Consider the following 24,504-nt stretch of genomic DNA (forward strand, 5'->3'; position numbering starts at 1 on the left):
ATATTTTGAGTTAGCCACTCGAGTAAGGAGAGAAATATTCTTTTTTTTACAACGCTTTGCGCGGATAATCGGACCGCGTGTACGTGAGGATAAGCTTTCCCCCCTTGCTTCTTCTTCTTTTTTTCTTTCTTTCCGTTTCAGTCATAACAAATCACCTTACCCCCAATCCCCGCCTGCACCTGACCAGTTGCATCACTTGTCCAAGATCCACGACATCAATCCCACGTTCTGGGCCACTGGTACAGCAGAGGTCCTCTACCAACTTCTGAATCAACGATGGTTACAGACTTCGCCAAAATTAAAACTAACATGCTCGGGAAAGAATTTTCTATATGGGTATCCATTCTACTTCTATAGCTATGTAGTTATCTCCCCTTGGGTATGCTTAAAATTTTAGAAACCAAATGACCGACCATTATGCAACGTGAAAGACGAAAAAGTAAAAGCCCGAATAAGAAAGAGAAATTTAGCTCTTAGTTTTTAGGAACAAGGTTGCCTAAACAGAGTAATCATATCCACCATTAGGAACAATGTTCCAAAATTCTTCAATGATCTCTTTTTGGCCACTTGGAGCACCGCGGACAGCCATGTACCTACGACCGTCGACTGCTGGAGTCCACCCACCAGGGTTCGTGTCAACCACGAGACCGCCGGCTTCGGTGAGAATAAGCCATCCCGCAGCGACATCCCACGCCCAGCATCCACCCTCCTGCTTCATATTAGCTAATGAAAAAAGCAAACAACGGAGGTGTTCGTCACGGAAGGTTGGAACAAAAAAGAAACTTACCCAGTACAAGTCAATGTTTCCAGCTGCAACAGCGCAGAAGTTCAAGGCAGCAGATCCCATGCTTCTAAGAGAATGAACCATCTTGCCACCTTCTTCGGGGCCAGCAGCAAGCTTGGCGAAGGTTTCGTACTTGATTCTCCAATTATGACCCTGGCGGTCACTGCCCCATTCAATGGCTACAAGTGCCTTTGAAAGTCCTTCAAGCGGCGAAGGGTAGGTCTTGCGAGGAAGACGAATCTTGTGGGGGGTTGGGGTGGCGCCATTGGTAGCGCCATTGGCACGAACAGGCATGCTAAGGTAGGAGCCCTGATTCTTGATAGCAGTGTACCTGTGATGCGGCATTAGATAAAGGGCGGAAAAAATCAGATGAATGCTTTATTCACAACTTACATGTGAGTGGTATAGGGGTTGTAAACAACACCGACAATTGGCATTTTGTAGACGCAAAGAGCCAGAGAAATGCACACATTTGGGAATGTGTGAACCTGAAAACGTACATGTAGTTAGCACGAAAGGCGCCGAATTAGAAGATAATTGGTAGAGAAAGTACTTACGAAGTTGACTGTTCCATCAATGGGGTCACAGATGAAAGTGGGTTTATCTGTGAGCTTCTTTCCAGGAACATAGCTTTCCTCTCCAAGAAAACTAGGTTTTATCAGCTCCATGAAACGACCCAAAGAAGTGGGTGCACTCGTGAGGCTTCAATTGCAATGGAAACATACTCGTAGCTAGGATATTTCTCCTTGAGCTTTCCAAGGACAAATTTTTCAACGGCTTGATCAGTTTCTGTGACCAAATCGGCAGCTGAAATTACAGTGTAAGCAGCTATTCATCACCAATTGAATCAGCCGAGATGGAAACTTACAGTTCTTTTTGGTTGAAGTTGTGCTGACCAGCGGATTGGCATTGGTGATCATATCTCCAGCGAGGTGAGCAACCTCGATGAGAAAGTCGTGAACCTCTTGGTGGTTGATTTCGTCTGCCATTTTGCGAATTTTCCGAGAGCTGGTAGGAAGGATCTGAATTATAAGGTCTAGTGGAAAAGGTAAGCTTTGAAACTTGTGATAGAACTATGGGTCGACGATGAGAGAAATCTTTTCGAAAGGTCGGAGGTATTTGTGACATATAAATACATCCACAGCTCCTGCCAAGCCCAGGGTATTCCTTCTTAACCAGGGGTAAAACAACTTGCACATACCAGGGACACTGCACAAGTGGGGCATTTTATAAGGCACAAAATGAACAACCAATAAGGAGGCACAGAAGGAGAAGGAAGCGGGAAGTTGAATGGAGTGCTACAGCAAAAGAGGTAGAAAAACAGCCAAGGAATATTATGCTTACTTTGTTTGATCTGTGGCGTTCAATTAAGGTGCGGCTCTACAGAGGCTCTGCTATGGCGTATTCAGTTTAAAGTTTCGTGTCTGTCGATGGATGGAGCAACACAGCTAGCTGGCCGGTGACCTGTGTTTTCTCGAATTTGGCGATTTTTGACAACTAGATCTATAGACTTATATAACAAAGATTTCAACAATAACAATCGCTCGATGAAGCTCCAGGAGGAAGCTTTTAGGTTCTTCTCCTGAGGTGGGGTCCCTCTCATGTTCAGGGGGTGTGTGGAGGGGTTCTGCTAGCGGGGTCATCAGCGGGGTCAGTGGAGCCTACTTGGTAGGTATATGCAGCAGTATCTAGGTACATGTTGTATAGTTACAAGTATCGATAGAACCTGGATATTAGTTATTCCGGGATTCGAAACTCCCTTCCCCCCTTCTATGTAGAGCTGTCCCCGATGACACTCGATGTCCGTCGGTTATCGATTTTACGAGATGCAATCGGAGATTCATTAAGTCACATTCAAAATTTACATCAACTACGGCAGTTTCTAAAGAGTTTATCTCACGTCGGGGAAGGTGTGTAGAAGGAAGATCTAGACAACTCATGGCGTCTTTGTGCAGTACTGTACGTACGTTTTGTGTCTATATGGAACTCAGGGTTGACTGACGTAACTTTGCGTTAGTCTCGCCCGCAATTGCATGCAGGAGCGAAAAATGAGACATGGTCATTCGCAAATCTAACGGCGCCCTGCGATATCAAAGATAACACGTGCTTAAAGGCGCTTTCTATCACAACTTTTGCTGGTGTCTCGGTGAATCTATCTCCGTGCCTTTCCCCTCCTCCTCCTTTTTTCGCCTCCTTTTTTCGCCTCCTTGCCCCCATCGATCCCGATAACCTACCTATCTACATACGCGAGTATCAACCTATCACCATACCTACCCACAGTACTCACCGAGAATGGAACAGTATCAGGGGAATTAAAGAAAGAGGCGTTCAGATACGCGTATACGAAACATCATGTGCTGTCAGTCAACCGGGTTCTCTCGGGAAAATTCATCACCTACCCGGCATGTTGCATTTTGATTTTACGTCAACATCAGCAAGTGGGAAAGTGAGATTGCGATGTGTGTTGATAAGGGAGATCCGGTAGATGAAGAAACGGATTGGCCCTGGCCCAAACCACGTTGTTGGTGGCTTTCAACCCTAGCCCAGTACATGTAGGTTGGTACAGGACCGTACTCTACAGCGGACCAACCAACAGAAACAATTTCTGAGAGGACATGGCCAAAACAATTGGTACAACCGGTGTTGGACCCTCCGATATTACTGCTGCATGCAAGTGCTGGAGAGCAACGGGTATGCACGGAAACCAGCGGGTTGGGTTCCTCTATGTAGACGGGTTACCAAGAGATGTCGACAAGGCATGGACGGAGGCCGAAGACAGTTCAGACTTGATCATATGGGTCAAAACAACAAACTCAACACCGTCAACATAGCCAAATTATTCATTACCCAAGCGAAAATCAATACTACAATTATTGTTTATTTGTGCACAGTTAATCTGTGGAATTTATAATCTAGGAGCGCCGAGGCTTTCCCCGCAACATGACCCGGCCGCCCCTCCAGATGACGCCATCCATCTACCTCGGTCCGGTGTGACCTTAGGTACTTCAAAAAGTCGAGAGAGGAGAGCTGCCAATTCTCGATAGCTCTTAGCCAGTCAATTGAACAGATACCCTACCTATTCGAAACGCCTCAAACAATGAAAGCTATCACCATCGAAAAAGTCGAGGGAAAGCCCGGCAAAGTTTACTACCCGTACGTAAACCGTTTATTTGGCTAAAAGACAATCTGTCAATCATTGCCCCAAACACTTCCTCTGATCGTTACCTCTTGATAAAGAGGGTTTTTTGAAAACCAATACTTACGAACCGATATCCAGGCTCAAACTAATTGACCTCCCTATATCGACTCCTAAGCCTACGGAAGTCACAGTAAAGCTTCTGGCAGCCGCCCTAAACCACCGAGACCACTTCATTCGTCAACATCTCTATCCCGGAATCTCATTTGATTCTATTCCCCTCCTCGCGGACGGCGCCGGAATAGTGACCTCTACTGGCAGCGCCGTACCCACTTCCTGGCTTGGAAAGCGCGTCGTTCTCGCTCCCGGTCGCGGATGGGACTCTGACCCTGCCGGCCCCGAAAGTGACGTCTATGCCATTCTCGGTGGGACCAAACACGCCCCCACTGGTACCCTTCAGGAATACATCAGTGTTCCCGTCTCGGAGGTGGAAGAAGCTCCTCTCCATCTCGATGCCGTCGAGTCAGCCGCAATACCACTCTGTGGGCTAACCGCTTTCCGCGCGGTCTTCACGAAGGGTCAGGTGCAGGCCGGTCAGAATGTACTCATCACAGGTATTGGCGGGGGTGTTGCGTTGATGGCGCTCGCATTCTGCTGCGCAAAGGGCGCGGTGGTGTTTGTGACTAGCGGGTCCGGGGATAAGCTGGTCGCCGCGAAGGAGCTCGGGGCGAGTGCGGGAGTGAGTTACAAGAGTACGGCGTGGGAAAAGGATCTCAAGGGTCTTTTGCCGAGGAGTAGGCCGTATTTGGATGTAGTTATTGATGGTGCCGGAGGAGATGTTGCTGGTGAGTTATTCATGTTTTCTTTCCTTTTGGCGGAAAAAGGATTGTGGTGATACATAGGTGCGTGGGGGTGCAACGCGCAGTGAATTTTTAGCTAATTCGGGAGGACAGCACGAACTGTACCGTTGCTTAAACGCGGTGGCAAGATCGTCTCATACGGAATGACACTTGCCCCCCAAACCCCCTTCACGATGTCAGCCGTGCTAAAAAATATTGACCTCATGGGTTCAACTATGGGCTCCCGCAAGGAATTCGGAGACATGGTTGAGTTTGTCCGCGACAAGCAGCTCAGACCCGTCATCTCAAAAGTGGCAGACGGCATTTCAATCGACAGCCTTGAGCCTCTGTTCGAGGATATGAAGGAGGGGAGACAATTTGGGAAGCTCGTTGTCAAGATTGCGCCGGAGGATACAGCAAAGTTGTAATTATTTTCTTTTGACTAACTATCTTTGTGCTTATGTGCATAACTGCGTTGTTTGCCTATTTTGTTCATATCATTTGAATCATCACTTTTACCATCACAAGACCCAAAAATTGGCATGAAATGCAGGCATGACATGGCATGGCATAGTTTTCATTTATTATGATAATCGAACACGGCTTTCGGTGGTTCGATATTGACAACACTCGCTCGCTCGCTAGTAGGTACGTGGTGCGGATCATACAAATAAGAATAAAGAACAGAAACCAAAAAACCAAAGAAGACGTGAAAAGGATGTTTATTCGTCACAGTTCAAAGGCTTTCGTGCAGTGTAGTAGTACCTATAATCTCGTTAGAAAATCTACCAGCATTTATGTGGTAAGAGAAGGAGGAGGATGAGGCTTACTGTTTTCCGTAGGCGTGTATCTTCCTGTTCTTTATTTCCCCATTAATCTTCCTCAACAGTTCGTTGACATCTTCCACCTCCATTCCAAGCACTCTTGTCAAGTACGCCATCCCCAACGCCTCAAACCCAGTCTCCGCAGCCAACGTGAAGAATGCGCCAATCTCTTTCAACTTTGGGTCTGCGGGCCATGTCCCTAGTGGCAGTTTCATCATCTTTACTCGGATTTCCTCGAAACCGCACGCCTCGAGTATGGGCGCGATGTGAGATGCGATTCCGAACGGGCGGCCTATGGTACAGGTGCACGTTAGTATGGGTGAAAGCAAAAAGTGAGAAAACCAGAGAACATACCGGACTTGTCGGCAGCCTTATTGACGAGATTGTAGTACTTGTACATGCCGAGGTCCTTGTGATAAGTGCCGTCGTCGCTGTAGAGGTGGAATTCATACTCTGTAATGTCGACCCAACCACCTGGTTTGGTAGTTCTGAATGCCTCCTTCAAGAGGAAGTTCCAATCCTTGATAGCACCATTGAGATTCCGGATATGAACCAGGTCGAAGTGGTTCTTGGGCCATGTCCACTCCTGTTCGGCGTCATCGATTTGAAACTCAACGTTTGGTGGGACCCTTGAAAGAATGGGTTAGCTACATGCATCTACCTGACCCAGTTGTGTTCAACGATTTCAGTCTTACCAATTGGGTTGAATAGGGCTAAGATCTGTCCCGATGACTTTCGCAGAAGGATACTTCTCGCCAGCATCAATCGCCCAAATACCGGTACCGGTGCCGATATCCAATATCATTTGTGGGTCTTTGGGGATAGGAGCGGTTAATAGCTCCCCATCCAACATCAAAAGATTTATATGGTGGAAAATATCAAGACGGTCTTGTTCAGCCTGCAAACTAGTAAGTAACTAAACGGTATAAAAATATATGGGCCTTAGGCAAAACAGCCCGTACCTCATCGTTGGGGGCCAAGTATTTTCTGCATTTTGAGTTCTGTGTTAGCTCTTTTTATTTTCCATTTTTATGACATATTAGACAAAGAAAATCCGATGCGTTGGTGTCCGGGTTTATCAACCCAGTCCTTCGGTAATGGGTCATTTTCCGGCCCAGAAAACCACCCAAAACACCATTTCGCTCCAAAAAAGGAAAAAGAAAAACTCACCCATCCTTGTAGGCGTGATACCTCCGACCATTTTCAAAACGATATCTGTCAGGGGGAAAAAAAGTTGTCAGATCATTTTCTTCTTACAAAACGGAGCCCAAGAAAAGGCGCAAAAAGCAGCTTACTCATAGATTGAAGATGCAAGCGACTCGGTAGAAATCTCACTACAATTATTTTCCCGTATTTAGTTGGTGTCATAAGTTTAGTAAATAATAGCAGCTACTCACGATTCAGCTACCGAATCGAATGCCGAGTCGTTGGCCTAAAACATGCGAGTTAGTATTGGTACAAAATAATAACTCCCATAATGTTACTTACAGTCTCATCGACGGAGATATGGCCATCGCTAGCGCTGTCTGACATTTTATCTTTTGGCGAATTATGAGATTTCGGAGGTTTGCAGATTATTGTGATAGCACTGGTAAACTGAGATATATACCTTTGCGCCTGAGTGGTGGTGGGTTGGTTGGTTGGTTGGTTTGTCGGCTGGTGTGCGGTTTTATTAGAGGACAATTCAGGAGAGCTTTATATCCTCTAGGCAGGCTGGCAACTGTTAACAGTGGGTCCATTAATTTACTACCACCCACCACTCAACGGCTTACCCCGCGCCTATGCACTTAGTAGTCGAATATAGGAGGGATTGAACCTATTAAGAGCAAAGCAAGTGGGGGTTAGATTGGCGCGCCACGTGAGCAGATGGATTCAGAGATTCCAAAAGCTTCTGCTTAAACGCCAGGAGCAGAGATATTATCACCAGAAACCCCTCTGTCGTCCGCGGCAGGAGTGTGTGCGAGGGAGTACACAAGACGAAAAAAACACGCTGCACCCCCAGGGCGTGTGGGTACAAGTACATATATGTATATGCATGGTTATCGTAGTACTCCAGGGTACAGCGGTGGGTATTAAGTCATCGGACGGCCTAGCCACAATTTTGCCTGCAAACGCGTATTTTGGTGGCGTTCTGTCTGATCACTTATTACCCACCGCTGTACATAGAGTAAAAGTCATAGAGTAGTAGAATATATAGAGTAGCGATATATTATAAGTATACCGGTGTATATGTAAATTCTTTGTTGTCCGGCCAGGTTCTTTGAAGATGCGTGTGGGGTCTGGATCAGAATTTTGCACAAATTTTTCGTTTTTGTGGGGCTTGCTTGTGTGCACTTGCTAGGTATATCCCCACCGTATAAATCCTCAATCTGGGGTTTCTAGGGGTGTTCGGCGATGTAGGCACACGGAGCAGATACATAAGTAAATATGTACATACCCCCAGTACTTGTACCCGGGGCGCCCAGAACTGATCATGAGCGAACAAGTTGATTTGCTCCATAAAACCTTACATATAACACCAAACCTTTCAACCTTCGGCCAACGCGGGTCTGACTTCGCTAGTGCTCTCTGCTCTAACCATCAAGCATTAAAACCCTTTGTGCAAAGAAGGATGGCTTATATATCACCCGAGTCTCACAGACACACTGTTCCGGGGTTCTCTAAAACTAGACAGTTGTCGAACGCCCTAGGGTAGCGCAAACAACCTAGTTGCCCAGACCACCAACTGTTTGATATGTATTCGGTCCGACGATAGCTCGATGTATGGCCGCATAGAAGGCACAGGGAACTTCCCAGCAGACCAGCTAAGCGATGGAGAACCAGAATCGTGGCAAATAACAACCCATAGCAAGGGGCGAGTTCGATTGATTTTCCCGAGTTACCCTCGGACGACACATCACATTATTCGCCCTGGCCAGTCTGTATCTGTGATACTCGAGGGCCCATTCCACCATCTCTCTGGGTAACGTATACTCTATACTCATCACCCTCTACCCCGAAATAATTGCGATCTCAATATGGTATTTGCCTTGCTAACTTGGGCTCGGCTGGGAAATCCTCACTCGTTATATCTTCCTTGATCAAGAGAGCAGCTGAACGCCATCGCTCTAGAGTGCGTACATACATGCCTAGATGCACAATTTGGAATCTGCCGATGCAAGTTTTCTCGGACAGCTGAGCTTCCGTCCTTTGGTAGTAGAGCACTCTACAGGCTAGAACAGGTTGCAAATGGGCAGCAAGTACCTACTTGTATCTTCCTGACGTTTGTAAAAGGAACCGCTATTGCATACCATACTAAATTGTGGAATTGGCGCGTATTTTTATGGTATGCAATAGTGGTTCCTTTTAAAAACGTCAGGAAGATACGAGTACTTTACTCCAAGTTGCTGCATACAGTACTGTAACTAACTCTCGGTTGAAAACTCCAATAGGGAGCAAGTTTGAGTGATGGGTGTGAAAGGGCCGATTAACTTGCATCCATCTCTACATCTGAGGTCCTTTTTCTTTGGAAGAGCTTAGCTGAAGGAATGGAAGCGCAAAAATTGGGTTTCAACTCCCCAAAGACTCAAACCCCGGGTAAAATGATGCACTGATTGGTTCGTTGCATATTCCATCACTTTCACACTCGATATCGATTTGAGTTCGCCGGTACCGGTAACAGGCTGACCGCCTTTTTTTTTTTTTTTACCCAGGTATACTGCGGCGCCAAATTCCGTGCCGCAGTCGCTAGAGTATGTTATACCGCACGTATCGCGTACATCCTTGCTTCCATAAGATGGGAATGGCGGTACATACTAGGTCAAAGAGAGTTTCGCTTTCAATTGGTCGGTAATCCTCTCCCGAAGAACCGGCTGATGGTACTGTTTTGTCTACTGAAAACTATTACCTGGGATTGAAAAAAACAAATCATGGCACTGGCGGTTATGAACTTTTGGGTAGAGAAGGGTTCACTTCCCGAGCGGATCGAGAGACAGCGCAACCGCAACAAGCGAGCCTTGGAGTGGATGTGGCTTTCCCCACCTGTTCGCACATGATACGGCGCTGTCCCCATTTCCTTGAAGACTGGGGACGGGTCATGCCAATATATCATCCTAGCAGCGGTCATTCTGTGTAACCATCACTTCTATCGGTATCAGGACAGATCTCACTTTGTGGGTCCCGGTAAACCAAAACCAGTGGTGTGTATTTAAAAAACCCAAAGGTAAGCACATACAGCACTCTAGAGTACTTCAAGAGCAGACGCCCCTCCGGCAATCCAATAAGACTATTATGTAAGCGTATGGGGATTAACTTAAAAGCTTGCGTCCAAGTGTGACTTGTACTCTACACCAAATACATAGCCATGGCCTGAGAAATGGGACTGAGAAATACCTTCCGGTAATTGTACTCCATCAGGATTAGATCTACCGTGATCTTGAAATCTATCATGAACAGATGGGTGGGGAAATGAGGAATACTCCTCCGAGGTTGTTATATTTAGCTCCATATACTGATACTCTACTGGCCTTTGGGCGTTTGTACGGTATATACAGTACCAAAAAAGCGGGTGGATCTAGTACTATATCTGGCAAAATATCATAGTGTTACGGTATTGTTGCGGTATTGCTACGGTATAATATTTAGGATTCCGATTTAATTCGGAAGTTTTGCACAATTCCGTATTGGTACAGTACCTATCTATTACATCCCCATTTTTCGTACTGTATACACATACTGTACATATATAATAGAGAGTTTAAGCCACCAGATATTTCTGGCAAGAACAAAAAAGATCAGCGTAAAAGATTACCGATCCTGCGTTAGTTTGCCAAAAAGTCGGGTGGCTTAAACTCTCTAATGCTTATCTCCCTTTATACTAAGCATACGATTCTTCCAGACTCTCTCTCGACAGTGCAACATAGAAAAACAGATCAGTTACTCAAACAAGTCTAATTAGTCATCAAACGATTGTTCCTATAAGATCCTGTTTTGATCACGGTTGGTTGATAGCTACAACCCTAACCCATAGGGTTAGGGTCTCTGTTTCAATTTCGTGCTGTTTTTTTTTTTTTTTTTGGTTTAATTCGTGCTGCTTTTTCAGTTGGGGTAACAGTATTTTAGGTGCTTCTTTAGATGGAATAAACTGATAATTTTCATGTAGGTGATAGACGTAATACATTGAGATATGATTAATATTTAATATACTGGCACTGATTTATATATGGGAGGGTTGGTAATGGCGCACACGATAGATCTAGAAAGTCCTATTCATGCCCATATAGTGCACTCTTCTATATTTAGTCTGTTGATCAAAAATGTTTCAATAAGTCAAAAAGCAGCACAGTGAATATAAATATAAGCATGCACATACTATGTGCTTGATTAGTAGATATTAGAGAATTAGAACAAGGAGAAGTAGTAAGTTGGTATTAGTTGCTTCTTTGTAATTGATCTTTATATTACTAACATAGAGGACTCGACGAAAATGATCTATAAAAGTTGAACCTGTGGAGGCGCTAATTTGATATTTAAGCATGAGATATCACTCACCTCGTGATACACCGCGCGTTAATTTTTTTTTTTTTTTTTGTTTAATTCATTAATTGCATCCGCGCGTTAATTAAGCAATACGGCTCTAAACATAGATACCAGTCGGCTCGTACTGTTATAGTCGATAAATACAAGTATAGAGTCACTTCACTTCTTTTTTCCTTATTCTAGTATTATACTTCCAATAGAGTGGCTTGGGTACATATTAAGCATGCATGGAGGCGTATTTACATGTATTCATAATTACGATAGAGAGTTGGAGGCCGGCCATTATACGTGGTGTAAATATTACAAGTTGATTGCGTTTCCTGGTATATGAGTGTGACGTGGTTATCCTTTCACAAAGTATCACTCGCAATCCAAAAGTCGAATGTCAAAGGCCGAACATGCAACAACTAGCAGTGACAGCTACATGTAGGTAATAACAATTCCCATGGTGCTTTGTCACTAGCGTTGCCAAGAGGTACATAAGGCAGCAGCATATATAAGCTTAACGCATCCGCCAGCCTGGCCGCTCATGCATGGGCCGGCCGCGTGCACGCCACAAAGAGAAAGTGGAGTCGTTGACCACCGATCGATGACTCATGCTAGAAGTGTAATATTGTAATTTTCAGTTGATAGATCGATTATTCACATGCAAGACATATAGCCTTCCAATTCTCAGAAACAATTCATGACAAGTGGTGGTCTAGGACCATGTTGAAAAGTGGCATTTTTGGTGTAAAATGGTTGCCTTCCGATGATTTACGGCCTAGAACTACATGTAACTACATGTATACATACATCGTGCCTGGGGGTGCCGGAAAGTGATCATGATGCAACGATCAAATAGTCCATATTTCTCAACAACCAAACCAGCTAACAGAATGTGGAGCGAATCTATGGTAATTTAGAGGCTGGAGATCATATATGTAGTTATGGTAAGAGTTGATGCGGGTGGCTGTTGATTCTCCTTTTATTACTATCTCTTAATTGTAACAAGTTGTCCTTTTGCAGGCTAAAACCCCCAAATGAATGACCTGAAAAATTGCAGACTCTATTCTAGCGACTTATTTATCATGCGTATGACTAAAATATTTATCCTTCTTAAGCATTGTGTTGTGTTAAAAGTTGAAGTTCTGAGTACCTTTCGGCGTTGCTAGGTCACTTTCCGGTACTCCTGGGTACAACGTAAATTCTTTGTATGTTTACTCGAATTACCACGCTATCGTGACAAGCCTTTTCTTTCCTCCCTGCTTTTATCTCCCCAATGATCGCGAGGGGAAATATTTCACGGCATCTCTTTATATAACTCGATCAAGTAACTTTTAGCGCCCCTCCACTAAAAGCTTTGCTGGATCGTTAACGGACGACTATAAAGAAGCCAGATATATCACGCGATCGAGAAAGACGGTTACCGTTTGCTAGCTGCTAGTATGTACCTTTGGCAACATTAACAATATCCAGTCTTAAGTACCTCTAATCTACCAGACTTCTGAGCTGCGCCCTAACGTATTCTCTACCGTGACACAGATCACTCTTTTTTCTTCACCACTGGGTCATTTCCCCATCCCTGAGCGCCTTAACCGTTACCAGATACCCGCCGTCTTGACAGCTCTCTATCGATCGAGCACGAGGTTAATAACAAAACACGTCAGAATATGTTGAACCACCGTGCTGCTGCTCATGTCGATGCTGTGACATCCTATGTGCATAAACTCTAAGAGTTTCATTGATATCACTATTAATTAGCTCATACCTTATATCGAACGGGCGATTTCCCCTCCCATTTCATGCATCCAACTCTATGTTATTACTGCAGGACAGAGCCAATAGGTTAGTGTCAATATATTAACCTACGGTATTAATTAACTGGTGTCACCTATATAATGCTTATATATAAGACACAGATAACACAGTTGAGTGTAACTTAAGGAGGCTACGGGGAGATAGCTAGCTTTCTCCACACACGGGCACGATCCCACGACGTTTTTTCCCCAGACATGCAAGAGTTTACCTTTCTCTGAGCTACAGAACATCAATTTATCAACAACCCCGGCTCCTTCACCTCTCATGATCAACTCTTAGGTGACTGCCCCAAATACAAAACAAACAGAAAGAAATACATATGGTGCGCACACTCTTAAAGGTGATATGGCGGCATACAGAAGTGGAACAATTGTGGCTGCAATAGGGCCTCATGGGCCAATAAGAGGGCCCATTTCTAGCATTACTGCCACGGATCAGTCAGGTTTGCTTTTCTGGGGGTATAAATGGGTATAATACTGTTCCACTTTGTTCAGTCTTGGCACATTTTACATACAAAAATACACAATTTCAACTTCCTAAGGCTTTACAACACAGACAGATATTAAAATTCTGGAAAAATAGAACGAAAGTTCATCACTATAACTATACTTCTATTTCTCCTCTTTTTTGATATCTTTTTTGGTGGTGAAGTTATAAGCGATTGACTTTCCGTCACTTTGGGTTACCTTTAAGATTGGGCGCGCCATACTATTCCACCTGGAAGAACGAGAATTTGGAAATAGGTTAAGGTAATGAACTACAGCATCGCTACACATAAATCGTGTCTAGTATACTATCATTTACCAAATAACGATCCACAAAGCTAGCCATTTTTTGAAACTAGAACTGACGGAATCTCAGGGCTGACTATCATGATGTTATTGAAATTATGGAGCATCACCGGCGAATCAGTTTCGCACCAGAGATTTCTCCAGAGACAAATGTAAAGTGATCTATGGTTTACAGCTATGGTAGCATATCATTGCGATTACCTGAGGTTTTATGCATAGATATAGAAATATATTAAGCTATGATAAAAGTCATAGCTAATTGGATCCTGCACCGACTGAATTTTGACGACAACGGCGGCGGTTTTAAGGTTTCCGAATCACTAATGATCACCCATTGACCAAGCGAAGCACGTTTTGTAGAAACACCCATCACTAGACAAACAACAGCGCACATGAGAAACTCCTTATCTCCGATATTCTTCAGACGTCGACTGGGGTAGCTAGCTAGGTATGTGCAACCAACCAAAATGCCGCGAGAATCTCAATCATCTTAGCTCCGCCCAGTAGTTAGTAGCTAGCAGATCATGTCCCGGATGGATCACCCCCACAAAGCTTCCAGAACTCTGAGCACTGTTCGCCATGGTAAAAATAACACTGGAACCCTCAACCCCCATCCCTATCATCCCTAAATTAGCCAGTAATTACTTCTTACGTAGACCAGGCAATAGAGCTAACTAGACTAGCTAAGGCATACATAACGAGCAGACCCGAAATGACAACGCCCCATACAAATTACGGCAACGACCGCACGCCACTACCGTTTACATCAGGACATGATTAGCCCAACCCAGCCCTACATACCCAAGATTAGAAGGCTTAATGTGTTGCCCACCACGTTGTTAAATGTACAGGAGATCCATACGGGTGATCGATCACTGGGCCCGCGTCGCGGGCTCTGTGCGTGCAGAATGCCAAGAGATGTTCAGGGGCAGGAATCTCTCCTGGGGCCGAGTGAGACAGTGTCTAGCTCATTTTACGTGGTTTCGTTGCTGCCCATCTTTTTGACAGCTAGGCAGCAGCAGCAGATGCAGATGGCAGATGGCAGATGCACTTGAACTTGAATTTGATGTTGGACTCGACCTTGATTTTAAGGCCCCAAAAAATAAAAATAAAAATAAAAACTATCGACAAAGAAGTAAAAAGATTTTTGAAAGAGGGTGTTTTGTGCTGAGCACCAAAGAAGGAATAAAAAAAAAAATGGAAGGAAGGATCGAAGAGAAAGAAAAAAGAAGAAAAATAAGAACACCAAGATATCCCAGCCCCATCTATGTAAATGCAAGTCTATATAAAAAATAAACAAAGCCAAAAGACCCCCCCAGCCCGGCTTGCGATCGAACTAGAGTAGTAAGTAGGCCAGAAGCGACTTAAACAACCGGAGCATCAACATCCGCCTCCTCCTCAGAAGCGCACTCCGGCCTCTTGACATACGCAATATCGTCGAGCACAAAGGCCGCCGGGTTGCCCTCCCTGGTGCTGTTATCAAAGCTCTGCCACACCGCAACTGACACATCTACCAGGTCCTCAAAGTCACCAATGTGTGCCAACTCAACCTTCTCCGCCGCCGCCGTAGCATTCAGAGCTCCATTCTGCGTATGGAGATAGTAAACGTCGGTTGAAGTGTCTGCCCTCGTAACCCCAATCTCCACCAGCAGTGTCTGTGTCGTGTTTGCGGTAGTTGCCTCCTTAGCCGTGAATGCAAAGAACGAAACAGACGTTAGGTCGAACGAGAACCCACGGTCCTCAGAGCCGAAGGAAACGAGCCCGTACGAGCGGGAGAGGATGGCGTTGGGGGCGCTGCCAATGCTACGAAGCTCAGTGCTGTTGGCTGGGTATGAGACGTTGGAGAAGTATTGCCAGCCGGCGGAGCCAGAGAATTTGAAGTCTTGGTACTCGAGTGGGAGGGCAGAGACACCGTCGGTTTCGAGGTCATCGAACTGGTAGGGCATGTTAGTATGGGTTGGGTTATAAATGGTGAAATGTAGATGAGAAAAGGAACTTACATTCATGACGCCGGCCTCGCCAGTGGGGCAGGGAACACCACGGGTGCTGGTCGCTATGGTAGTGGATGTAGAGGTCACAGTAGTCCTTACAGTGGTTGTGATGGTTGTGGTGACCTCGGTGGAGGTTGGCACTCTACGGTTGTGTCAGATTAATTAATCGGACCAATATAATATGATCAGAGGCAGGGAGTTGGTAGCAATGGGGCAATGGGGCAATGGGGCAATGGGGCAATGGGGCAATGGGGCAATGGGGCAATGGGGCAATGGGGCAATGGGTAATAACAAGGATTTACTTACGGGTGATAATCAGATGTAGCCAGAGCACCACCAATCAACATGGCAGTTGAAGCCGCCAGGAGCTGTGTGTAGTATGAGAAAAGCATCTTGTAAAGGATAACTGGCGAAGAATTGAAGATGGTTGTAAGGAATGTGAGGCTTGATTAGCTAGCAAGAGATACCAGTTTGATAGTTTGAAGCGAGGAAGGGGTGAGGGATGGGAGGATATTCGTTCTTCTTATATATTCCGCCCTTCCAGCTGATCCTCATGCTCGGTACCAGACTTGTCTAACTCGTCTACAAACCTGAAATTGTATCGGGCAGCGCAATGCAGCTGGTACCATGGCCAAGGGAAGGGTACCCGCACCACGTATTACCCCATGGGTTCACTTCACCAAGCACCCGGCCTTCTAGACAGACCCAAATGCTTCTCGACCTACACATGTGTGTACCTACCTGGAAAAACTAAACAAGCTGACTGCTTTACTTCCCGTGCTCGGCTATGTAGCTAGGAAATGCCGCGTTTTCGCTTTTCTTTGCGCAGATACGAGGATTTCCTTGCCACGTTACTAACCTTCCGATTACCTGCCCTGGCTTGGGTATAGTTAATCAATTGAGTCTCCGCATCCATACGCCGAGGACCAGTTTCTGGCTGAATTCCAATATACATACTTACATGCTCACAGGACTGTATGTAGTATGTATCCAGGTACGTGTACGTTCTTTTGCTTTGACTCCTCAGCACTGGGCGGTATATGTGTGATTGATCTCCAATGGGCAATTCTGACTGCGCCGGCCGCGGGGAGGGGAAATTGGGGAAATGAAGAGGAAATGCAAATCAATCATTCTATTCTCAGACCCATATCCCGCGGTTTTCGTTGTCAGGTCGTAAGTTGTGATTCAGTTGAAATAAGTGAAATTGCGATGCGCAATAGGTGGAAACATTCATGTAGAGTTAGAGCAGCATGGACAGCGCCTGATCGTAAGATGGTAAGTACATGTAGGCGCCATGTATGTACTTTCATATAATGCACAATATACATAATATGAATGTATCTCGTCATCATCACCACCCTTTCTCATCGAAAGTGCCGACAGTCGGGATTTTTTTTTTGTTCTCTCCTCGCGATTCCACTGGGCGCTCGGAGAGAGAAAAGAGGGGACGTGCTGCAATTGTCTTACAATTGAACCGACACACCCTACCAAGGTTTTTTCTCGAAGGCGTGGACATCTCCTACTCGTTACTCGTTACGGATCCCGTTCCTGTACTGGCATGTACGTAAAGTCGTACCTGAGCTGAGGCTGGAACAAGAAAAGCAAACGTGCAGGAGCATATGTGGCGTTGCTCTGCTTTATAGGTTGATGGCGTCAGATGGGGGGCTTGCATCCGATGGATGGATGCTTGTGCCTGCAGGTTTTTTTCTTTTCGGTGCCTGCATAGAAAGCAGGTACTATGCAGTTCAGCCCTCAGGTACTCGTATTTCTCTGATGTTTGTGGACGCGACTGATATTGCATGCCATACAAAAATACGCCAAGCTCATGATTTTGGGTGCATGCAATAATGGCCCAGTTCAAAAACGTCAGAGAAATACTAGTACAAGAGTACTCTACGTGCCGGTTGCGATCTCAATGGAGATGGACGGTTACGAGCGATAAGCTTAAGGAGAGCTCAACTACAATTGCAATGTAGGCATCTTGATAGTGTTTGTTTTATCGATAGCGATAATATATTTATAATATCAGAGAGCTCAGTACAATATAGGTACTCTACTCTGAATATTTTAGGCGCCTTGTTTGGCTAGGCTAGAGTACAAGAGCGCTCATGTACTCTAGAGTACCGGCACCGCGGCAGGGTACATATGATGCTTTTGTTGTAGAAACCCACTTTGGTACTAGTGCCCATTCAAGTACAAGGCCCTGGGATTAAGTGAGTGAATGGATCCACACCAGTCAACACCCCATTTAGTTTACTCACTTAATGCCAGAGCCTTGTACATATGCAGTTAGCAGGAAGCAGAACCACCAACCAGATCAGCTAGGGAAAAGTTTTTTCGATGTTTGCATAAGTCGCGCTCTTGGAAGATACGTGCAAGGAAGTCTCTTTTCCACAAGGTAGGTATGCGCTCTGCACACAAGAGTGATGTGGAACCTATCTCATAGGCGGATGAACCGAGGATGAAAAATAGAGTGTCTCTTCTCATATTGGGGCCGGCCGTTCATGCGCTCACCCAATCGCAACTGGGTATTTCTCTTTCGTAATTTTGTTCGTTCTGTTACAATAGGCTCGGTTAGGTGTACGGGTAGCCGTGGTACACAGAAGTGTGTATGGTCTTTGGAGTATGTAAGTACATGTATCCTAGGTAACCAACTCGATGGTGAAGAGGGGCTAGAGAGAGCTAGAGCCAGAGACGAAGGATTCTCCCCTCCAATATATATAGCTGCCACGAAAACACCTCTCATCAAAAACTTATCTCCCTTTATAACTGCAATTCGGAGTAGCGACAGCGAAATTCGTATTCCATGGCTGTATTGCAAAAGTAGAAGGAACAAGCTCCTTTTATCATCAAAGACATCTACATGGCGCATCTTGCCTTGACACAGTAATAAGAGCAGCGCAGAAAACAATAACACCTGCCATGACACAAAGTGTTCCCTTGAATTCAACAGCCTGGCTTCCTGCCATACCAATCCGCCAAACACTCTGCATCCAAGTATCATATAGCAACAGCACAACTGACAGTCACGCCGAAGTCAGTCCGTCCAGCGCCGGCCCGAACACCAGAACTACTCGCTCGAGTCCGCAGCTCCGCCTTCCATCAAGCTGAGCCCAACTGAATCCATGGACGGGGTGCCGGTGGTCGAAACGTTACTATCTGATGCTTGAGCTGAGAGACGGCCTGAATATGCACGTGGTAGGAAGCACCTCCAGCCAATTGAAGGTTTCAAATTAAAGGAACCGGATTGGAGGAATATTTAAGGGCTCCAAACAGCCAACCACAAGAGAACAACTAAAATAGGAGGGGCCTAGGAGAAGAACAAGAAAAGATGCAAGGCAAGACACGAATCAATCGAACATATAAACAAAATATGAAGACAATATCTGAAGGCTTAAATGGTTAGGTATTGCCTACAGCGCTGTCAATCTGCTTTTCTTCTCCTCGTTTCAGCGCGCATGCTAAAAGATGAAGATAGTTAGGCTAAGTGTTCTCTTAATAGATTTATCTTAAAATTGGATATGGAGCTTATTGATATTTATTTTGTCATTGGCATCCTGTTTATGCTGGAGCGAGTGATCGACTATGATTAAAACCCCTTCGTCGCGGATTAAAACCAAAAGATTCTCATAAATATATATTTATAGCTATTACTTAATAAATTAATAGTAACTTAGTTAACAGGTTTGGAACTATTAGTTATTAACATCTGTTTTTTATAATTTTAGGCCCAGCCAAAGACACAACATACATGTACACAGAACAGTACTCTTTGCAAAGTTACATGCAAGAAACGCCACGGTTAGAGTGATCGGTAGTGGCTGGTTAGGTTTCTTTTTTGGAAAGCTGCACTATCAGTAGTCGAGCCGACTGAATGTTACGGGGATTGAGGCTCAATATCGATCTGCCCAATCTGGAGGGGATATATCCCTAGTCTAATTAAGTTCGTTATCCTTGAGGCTTTGCGCTATTGGACATTTATGCATAAATGCGCTTCCGGGATATCTCCGGCCCAATTAAATCGACAGAGTGATGGCTGGTGATGCTGATGCATTGAAGTGGGTATAGATCTTCATGTACATGTACCGGGTGTTGAGGGTAAGTGATCAGAATCTGATAAGTGAATGTTACGGTGAATAGGCGTATTTGTCCTATCAGATTCTGATCACTTTTCGCTACACCCTAGTACGGGTCCTTGTACTAAAAAGTTCCTAGATCAAGTATTACATGGTATTTATACATGTTATAAGACTGGACGGGCATAATTATAAGCACTAACCTGGTCATACAGTCTGCATCCCAGCGACACGGTACGATACATATACGTAGTACGAAGGTAACTATTTGCGGTTCAACATGTTTTTTCATTCCAATAGCCGTAATACTAGACCAGCTCGAACCATATGTACCAAGGTATGTAAAAGAAAAGAACCTGTAATCAAAATTTTGGATAGACAACAGACTTTTTTTTGGTGGTCATTGACCGTATATGCATGAAATCAAAGAAAGACATGAAACATTGCGATATAAACATTGCGAAAAATAAACATTTCAGAAGGAAAGGCATAGGGGTAAGAACAACGAGGGGAGTCCTGCTACCCTTCGGATCGACATGAAAATATAGAAAGACCAAAAAGAAAAATGAGAGTAGTTTCAAACTTGCGGCTCAACCCCATAGCTATGAGGGAGAAAATGAAAGAATAGAAAACGAGAATCGCTTTGGAACCACCACCTTCCACAAATTGCAAACATCCCCAAAATCCCCAACGCACTGAATCAGGACCATCCGGTGGCCCTGCATCCATCCATTTAGCATATAAGCTAAATCTACTCTCATGAAGGGCCTATCGCTGATGATCGTGGAAGATGTCTTTGGGGTTGACTCCAGCGCTGGGGTCGTTATGGAGCTGGTTAATGCCGGGTCTGACCCCGAGGCAGACCTGAATATGGCGGGCCCCCATGGTATCCCATTGGCACTGCGGAAAGCTCGGCTCCGGGCTCATATCCATGATACGTGTTGTTGTAATATATTGCTTGGGGCCGTCGTCTAGAGAGATGTCCATAGACATATCCATATCAATAAGCGGCGTCTGCAGTAATTTGGTATAACCACCCCATTGATCTATGCCCATAGCATGGGGAACAATAGAAGCCGGCTCTGTAAAGTTATCCTGTAGGGGGTAGCCAGTTGCTATAAAATCGATAGGTGATCCAGAGAAATCAAAGTCATTCCATACGGGTTGACCATTATCATTACCGAGTGCTACTGGCTCCTCAGAATTGACCTCCGGGGAAGGGTCAACCTCATGGAAACCGGTGGCTTCGGGGGTAGGTTCGGTTTCCCATTCGAATTCGCCATCGACCTCGGCCTCGCTGCCGTAATTATCGTCATCATCAGAGGCGGAGGGCTCTTCAGAACAGTCTTCTGGGGAAGAGCTAGGCCGGTTATAGAAGCTAGAAGTTTGGACAGTGCTAGAACGGACAGGGCATTCCACCAACTGCAAGGAGGCGCCGGTAGTACTTGCGATAGAAATTCTATTGGGATGAGCTAGCTCTGCGTAGGTCCCGTTCTGTATTGAGTGGCTATATTTAAGGTTCCTGTGCTGGTGGCCGGTGGTGCTGGCGTTCGGTTCGTTGGAGTGGTTCGATTTCTGTGAGGTAGGTCCAGTTGCTGGAGGAGAGATAATGGCCATTTCATAATCGTATACATATTTTCCGTTTTCATCAAACAAGAGGTGATCCCAACCTCCCCTGCAGGCTTTTAACTTCTCCACAAGGTCAAGGAGAACTTGCGAGGCTGGTTCTTCAAGTATAACTCCTTTGCATGCAAGACCGGCCTCATGCCTGGCTTTTTCATAGTTGAATCCAAACCGCTTCCCGCACCGAGAACAATGCAGGTGCTTTATATGACATCTGAATATGTGCCGTCTTAACCATATAAAGTATCAGTAAAATCGATCGGTTAGTATATCGTATTTCATAGAGAGAATACTTTAGAAGTTTTAGAGTTTTATGACGAAGACGTTTGCATATGTGGTTTGGGTTGCTATGATTCCCTCTGAGCGGGCAAAGGTACGTACGCGTAACAACCATTGATCAGTTGCTGTTATAGATGCACCGCGCGGGTATCTAGTTTGATTGTATATATAGTCAATTCATTAGTAGCGTAAAAACTATTGAATAAAAACTTCATTCAAAGGTATACTTACCTAGAGAAAGTCCGCGTATATCGGTATTACAAATGAAAGAAGCTTAAGATCAATCGACCGAGATTAAGCTGGAAAGAGAAAGATAGAAGATGGTTGATGACAAAAACTACGCATAGGTACATGCCTCATTTATATATAAAATCTAGCCTCATCAAAGACCTTACGCCGGCGTACATAGTAATATCTAAAGTATTTCTAGTATGGTAGTACTACCTGGCTAGAGACTTGAAAAATTTGAAAAATGTGATGCGTTCCGCGTTCCTACGGCCATGAACGTGATCAATTTGGCGTACTGAACCCAATTTGACTAGTCATAATGTGCGTACCTGAGAGCTCCGCTATTTGCTAATTATAATCTTTAACGAGCGTACCTACTATAGCTCTGTTCTCAATTGTTTCTAGATGTGATAGAACTACTAGTGCTGTACTTGTGCTGAAACCGAGTGTTGTCTTTCCGTCTCGTGTGCAGCAATAATTGACTGATTGACCCCACCGGTTGGATACGAGAAAAAACTCACCACGATCAGCTTATGAGGAATATTGGTCGAGTGGATCTCACATAAAGCGCAATGGATAATAAGTCAATGTGCCGCGCGGAATTTCCACTTTCATTCTCACGATCACCACTGTCATTTTGGCCCGTACATGACTGACGTTCTTCTGGAACGCCCGGATGAACGCTGGTTTTCAAGCATAGAAAATGACTTAATCGTAGCATATATATATATACTTATCTTCTTTTACTTTGTTAGAGCCGATCATATCAGGTTTTATTCCAATCGCAATCTCAAATTTAGCGAGGTTCGATGTTGTCAACATGAATCCTTCCGCAAGTACGCACGCTTATAAACGTCTAAATGGGCCCAGCCATGTACGAGTGATATTTCATGATGTAGGGGCGCCAATGGGACCCAACGTGCGACATGCATGCCCTTGATTATTCAACTAGCCAATGACAAAGCCGATCCGACCTAGCCCATGGCTCCGATTTCCAGTATAATCATGATAAAAAAATAAGCGGAAAATGACACTTTTTCTCGCCACAGCTGTCGCATATTGCAATACCAACTCCCACATTCACCATGGCCCTCAAGCTTCAATTTTTGTCAAGCCCGCAGACGTTTAATCTCGCAAACAGTATATCTCTTTTAGACTCCATTTTTAAATTTCTCCATTTCTCCAGATCTCACTAATAGCTAGCTAGAAGCCAAGCAAAACGGTTTTTTTTTTTTTTTTTTTTTTTTTTACAAGCCGGCCAGGTTGTCCCGAGGGCCCTTGCTGTTTTCCGTGCAGTGAGTTAGCTCTAACTCTGGGTTCCGTATCTGAGTTTATATAGCCCCTCACTTTGATGATACACCCAGTGCATGTAAATCTGAAATTACTCTTATATATTTAATTATGCTCCATTGATCTGTCAAATTGTAAAGCGCGCATGTTTTAATGACATAAAGAAATAAATTCAACTTTGTAATATAAATAGTGGATGTTACTCAAATGAGCGCTACTCTCCACCACGTTTTACTCCCAAATGCCGTCGACCCATACAGCCTCAGGCAAGCTTGCATCTATGGCGTCTTCATCAAGATCTTCGTCTTCAGTCGAACTGAGAGGCTCTGTAAGAGGTGATATAAAAATATTCCTAATTAGCATGCTCTTAGATATATGAGGGAATGTGGAGAGTATATGAGAGCTAACCTTTGTGATAGTCGTAAACTACTTGCCCGTCTATGAACAAGACATCTTTGATGCCTTGAAAGCTTTTGAGTCTTAAGCTCAATTTAAGGTCATTGAGCAGGTTGATGGCTTTCTGTGGCACTTCCGGTTCTCTATCCTTCCCCTTACAATATTTGCCTCCCTTATGGCGGCCCATATCATAGCCGAGGCGCAAATGGCAATTATCACACCTGTCTTGTCTGATGTGGATCCTTTGTATGTGTCGGCTATAGATACACGGGTTTATCAGTTAGTAATTTAACCATAACTATATAAGGCTAGGATATGTAGTACTACTTACGTGATACACTTGAGGGTTTGAAACCGTTTCCCGAAACAATCCTTGTGAGGAATCTCACCAATTTTTGAATAGTAAACAAGATATGGGCAAGGAAAGGTCGAAGCAGTAGATTCCCCAACACATGCAGGTTCTGAATTCTCCATAACCATCTCGATAAGGTTTACGGAACCTTTTGTAGATGTCTATTAAGCTAGGCTTCCAGGGTTTTTTGCTCAGAACTGTTTTTGGTACCAGATATATTGCTGTTACCTGATATAGTAATATGTGTATAATTTGAAGTGTTGATATCGTTTTAATTATGTGCATCAATCTAATACCGTCTGATAGTACTAAAGACCAGCTCAAGAAAGTGTAAGTGTATATTTTCCCAGGCTTGCCAGCAGTTTGTTTTATAAGTGAGATTGTTGATGCTCTTCGGTGATCATGATTAACTGTAAGAATGCCGGCCTAGACATATATATATATACATGTACCTACCTGTTATAAATATCGAAGCGTCCAGTTCATGAGCTGCAGATCTAGATACCGCGTCCAGCTCTCAGCGTGCATCTGAAAGAATCAAATATCCGCGGGGAATTAAACTAAAAATTAGTCTTAAT

The 24,504-nt window shown here is 44.6% G+C and overlaps 6 protein-coding genes across 6 annotated transcripts; 1 reads left to right on the top strand and 5 right to left on the bottom strand.

Annotated features, from left to right (window-relative positions):
- Positions 1-496: 496 nt before the first annotated feature.
- LAJ45_10945 (uncharacterized protein) lies at positions 497-2,482 on the bottom strand (the record flags this gene model as incomplete). Its single annotated transcript, XM_046120459.1, has 8 exons — positions 497-709; positions 788-1,115; positions 1,178-1,272; positions 1,342-1,432; positions 1,510-1,591; positions 1,653-1,820; positions 2,129-2,138; positions 2,450-2,482. The coding sequence occupies 8 exons, from the start codon at positions 2,480-2,482 to the stop codon at positions 497-499; spliced, it is 1,020 nt and encodes a 339-aa protein (XP_045966338.1).
- Positions 2,483-3,881: 1,399 nt separating this feature from the next.
- Positions 3,882-5,187, top strand: LAJ45_10946 (uncharacterized protein; the record flags this gene model as incomplete). The annotated part of the gene is made up of 3 exons (XM_046120460.1): positions 3,882-3,937; positions 4,062-4,765; positions 4,874-5,187. 3 exons carry the CDS (start codon positions 3,882-3,884, stop codon positions 5,185-5,187), a joined length of 1,074 nt encoding a protein of 357 aa, XP_045966339.1.
- A 294-nt stretch (positions 5,188-5,481) lies between these two features.
- Positions 5,482-7,620, bottom strand: LAJ45_10947 (uncharacterized protein; the record flags this gene model as incomplete). The annotated part of the gene is made up of 12 exons (XM_046120461.1): positions 5,482-5,524; positions 5,590-5,875; positions 5,938-6,212; positions 6,279-6,481; positions 6,546-6,570; positions 6,754-6,798; positions 6,879-6,917; positions 6,981-7,015; positions 7,072-7,121; positions 7,193-7,296; positions 7,356-7,362; positions 7,605-7,620. 12 exons carry the CDS (start codon positions 7,618-7,620, stop codon positions 5,482-5,484), a joined length of 1,128 nt encoding a protein of 375 aa, XP_045966340.1.
- Positions 7,621-15,055: 7,435 nt separating this feature from the next.
- LAJ45_10948 (uncharacterized protein) lies at positions 15,056-16,074 on the bottom strand (the record flags this gene model as incomplete). Its single annotated transcript, XM_046120462.1, has 3 exons — positions 15,056-15,625; positions 15,692-15,824; positions 15,989-16,074. The coding sequence occupies 3 exons, from the start codon at positions 16,072-16,074 to the stop codon at positions 15,056-15,058; spliced, it is 789 nt and encodes a 262-aa protein (XP_045966341.1).
- A 4,452-nt stretch (positions 16,075-20,526) lies between these two features.
- Positions 20,527-21,375, bottom strand: LAJ45_10949 (uncharacterized protein; the record flags this gene model as incomplete). Its single annotated transcript, XM_046120463.1, has 1 exon — positions 20,527-21,375. One exon carries the CDS (start codon positions 21,373-21,375, stop codon positions 20,527-20,529), a length of 849 nt encoding a protein of 282 aa, XP_045966342.1.
- Positions 21,376-23,409: 2,034 nt separating this feature from the next.
- On the bottom strand, positions 23,410-24,054 carry LAJ45_10950 (uncharacterized protein; the record flags this gene model as incomplete). The annotated part of the gene is made up of 3 exons (XM_046120464.1): positions 23,410-23,504; positions 23,587-23,831; positions 23,906-24,054. The coding sequence occupies 3 exons, from the start codon at positions 24,052-24,054 to the stop codon at positions 23,410-23,412; spliced, it is 489 nt and encodes a 162-aa protein (XP_045966343.1).
- Positions 24,055-24,504: the final 450 nt, after the last annotated feature.

The sequence above is a fragment of the Morchella importuna genome (genome assembly GCF_003444635.1).
Source record: "Morchella importuna strain M04M26 chromosome Unknown Morimp01GS053, whole genome shotgun sequence".
Classification (NCBI taxonomy): Eukaryota; Fungi; Ascomycota; class Pezizomycetes; order Pezizales; family Morchellaceae; genus Morchella; species Morchella importuna.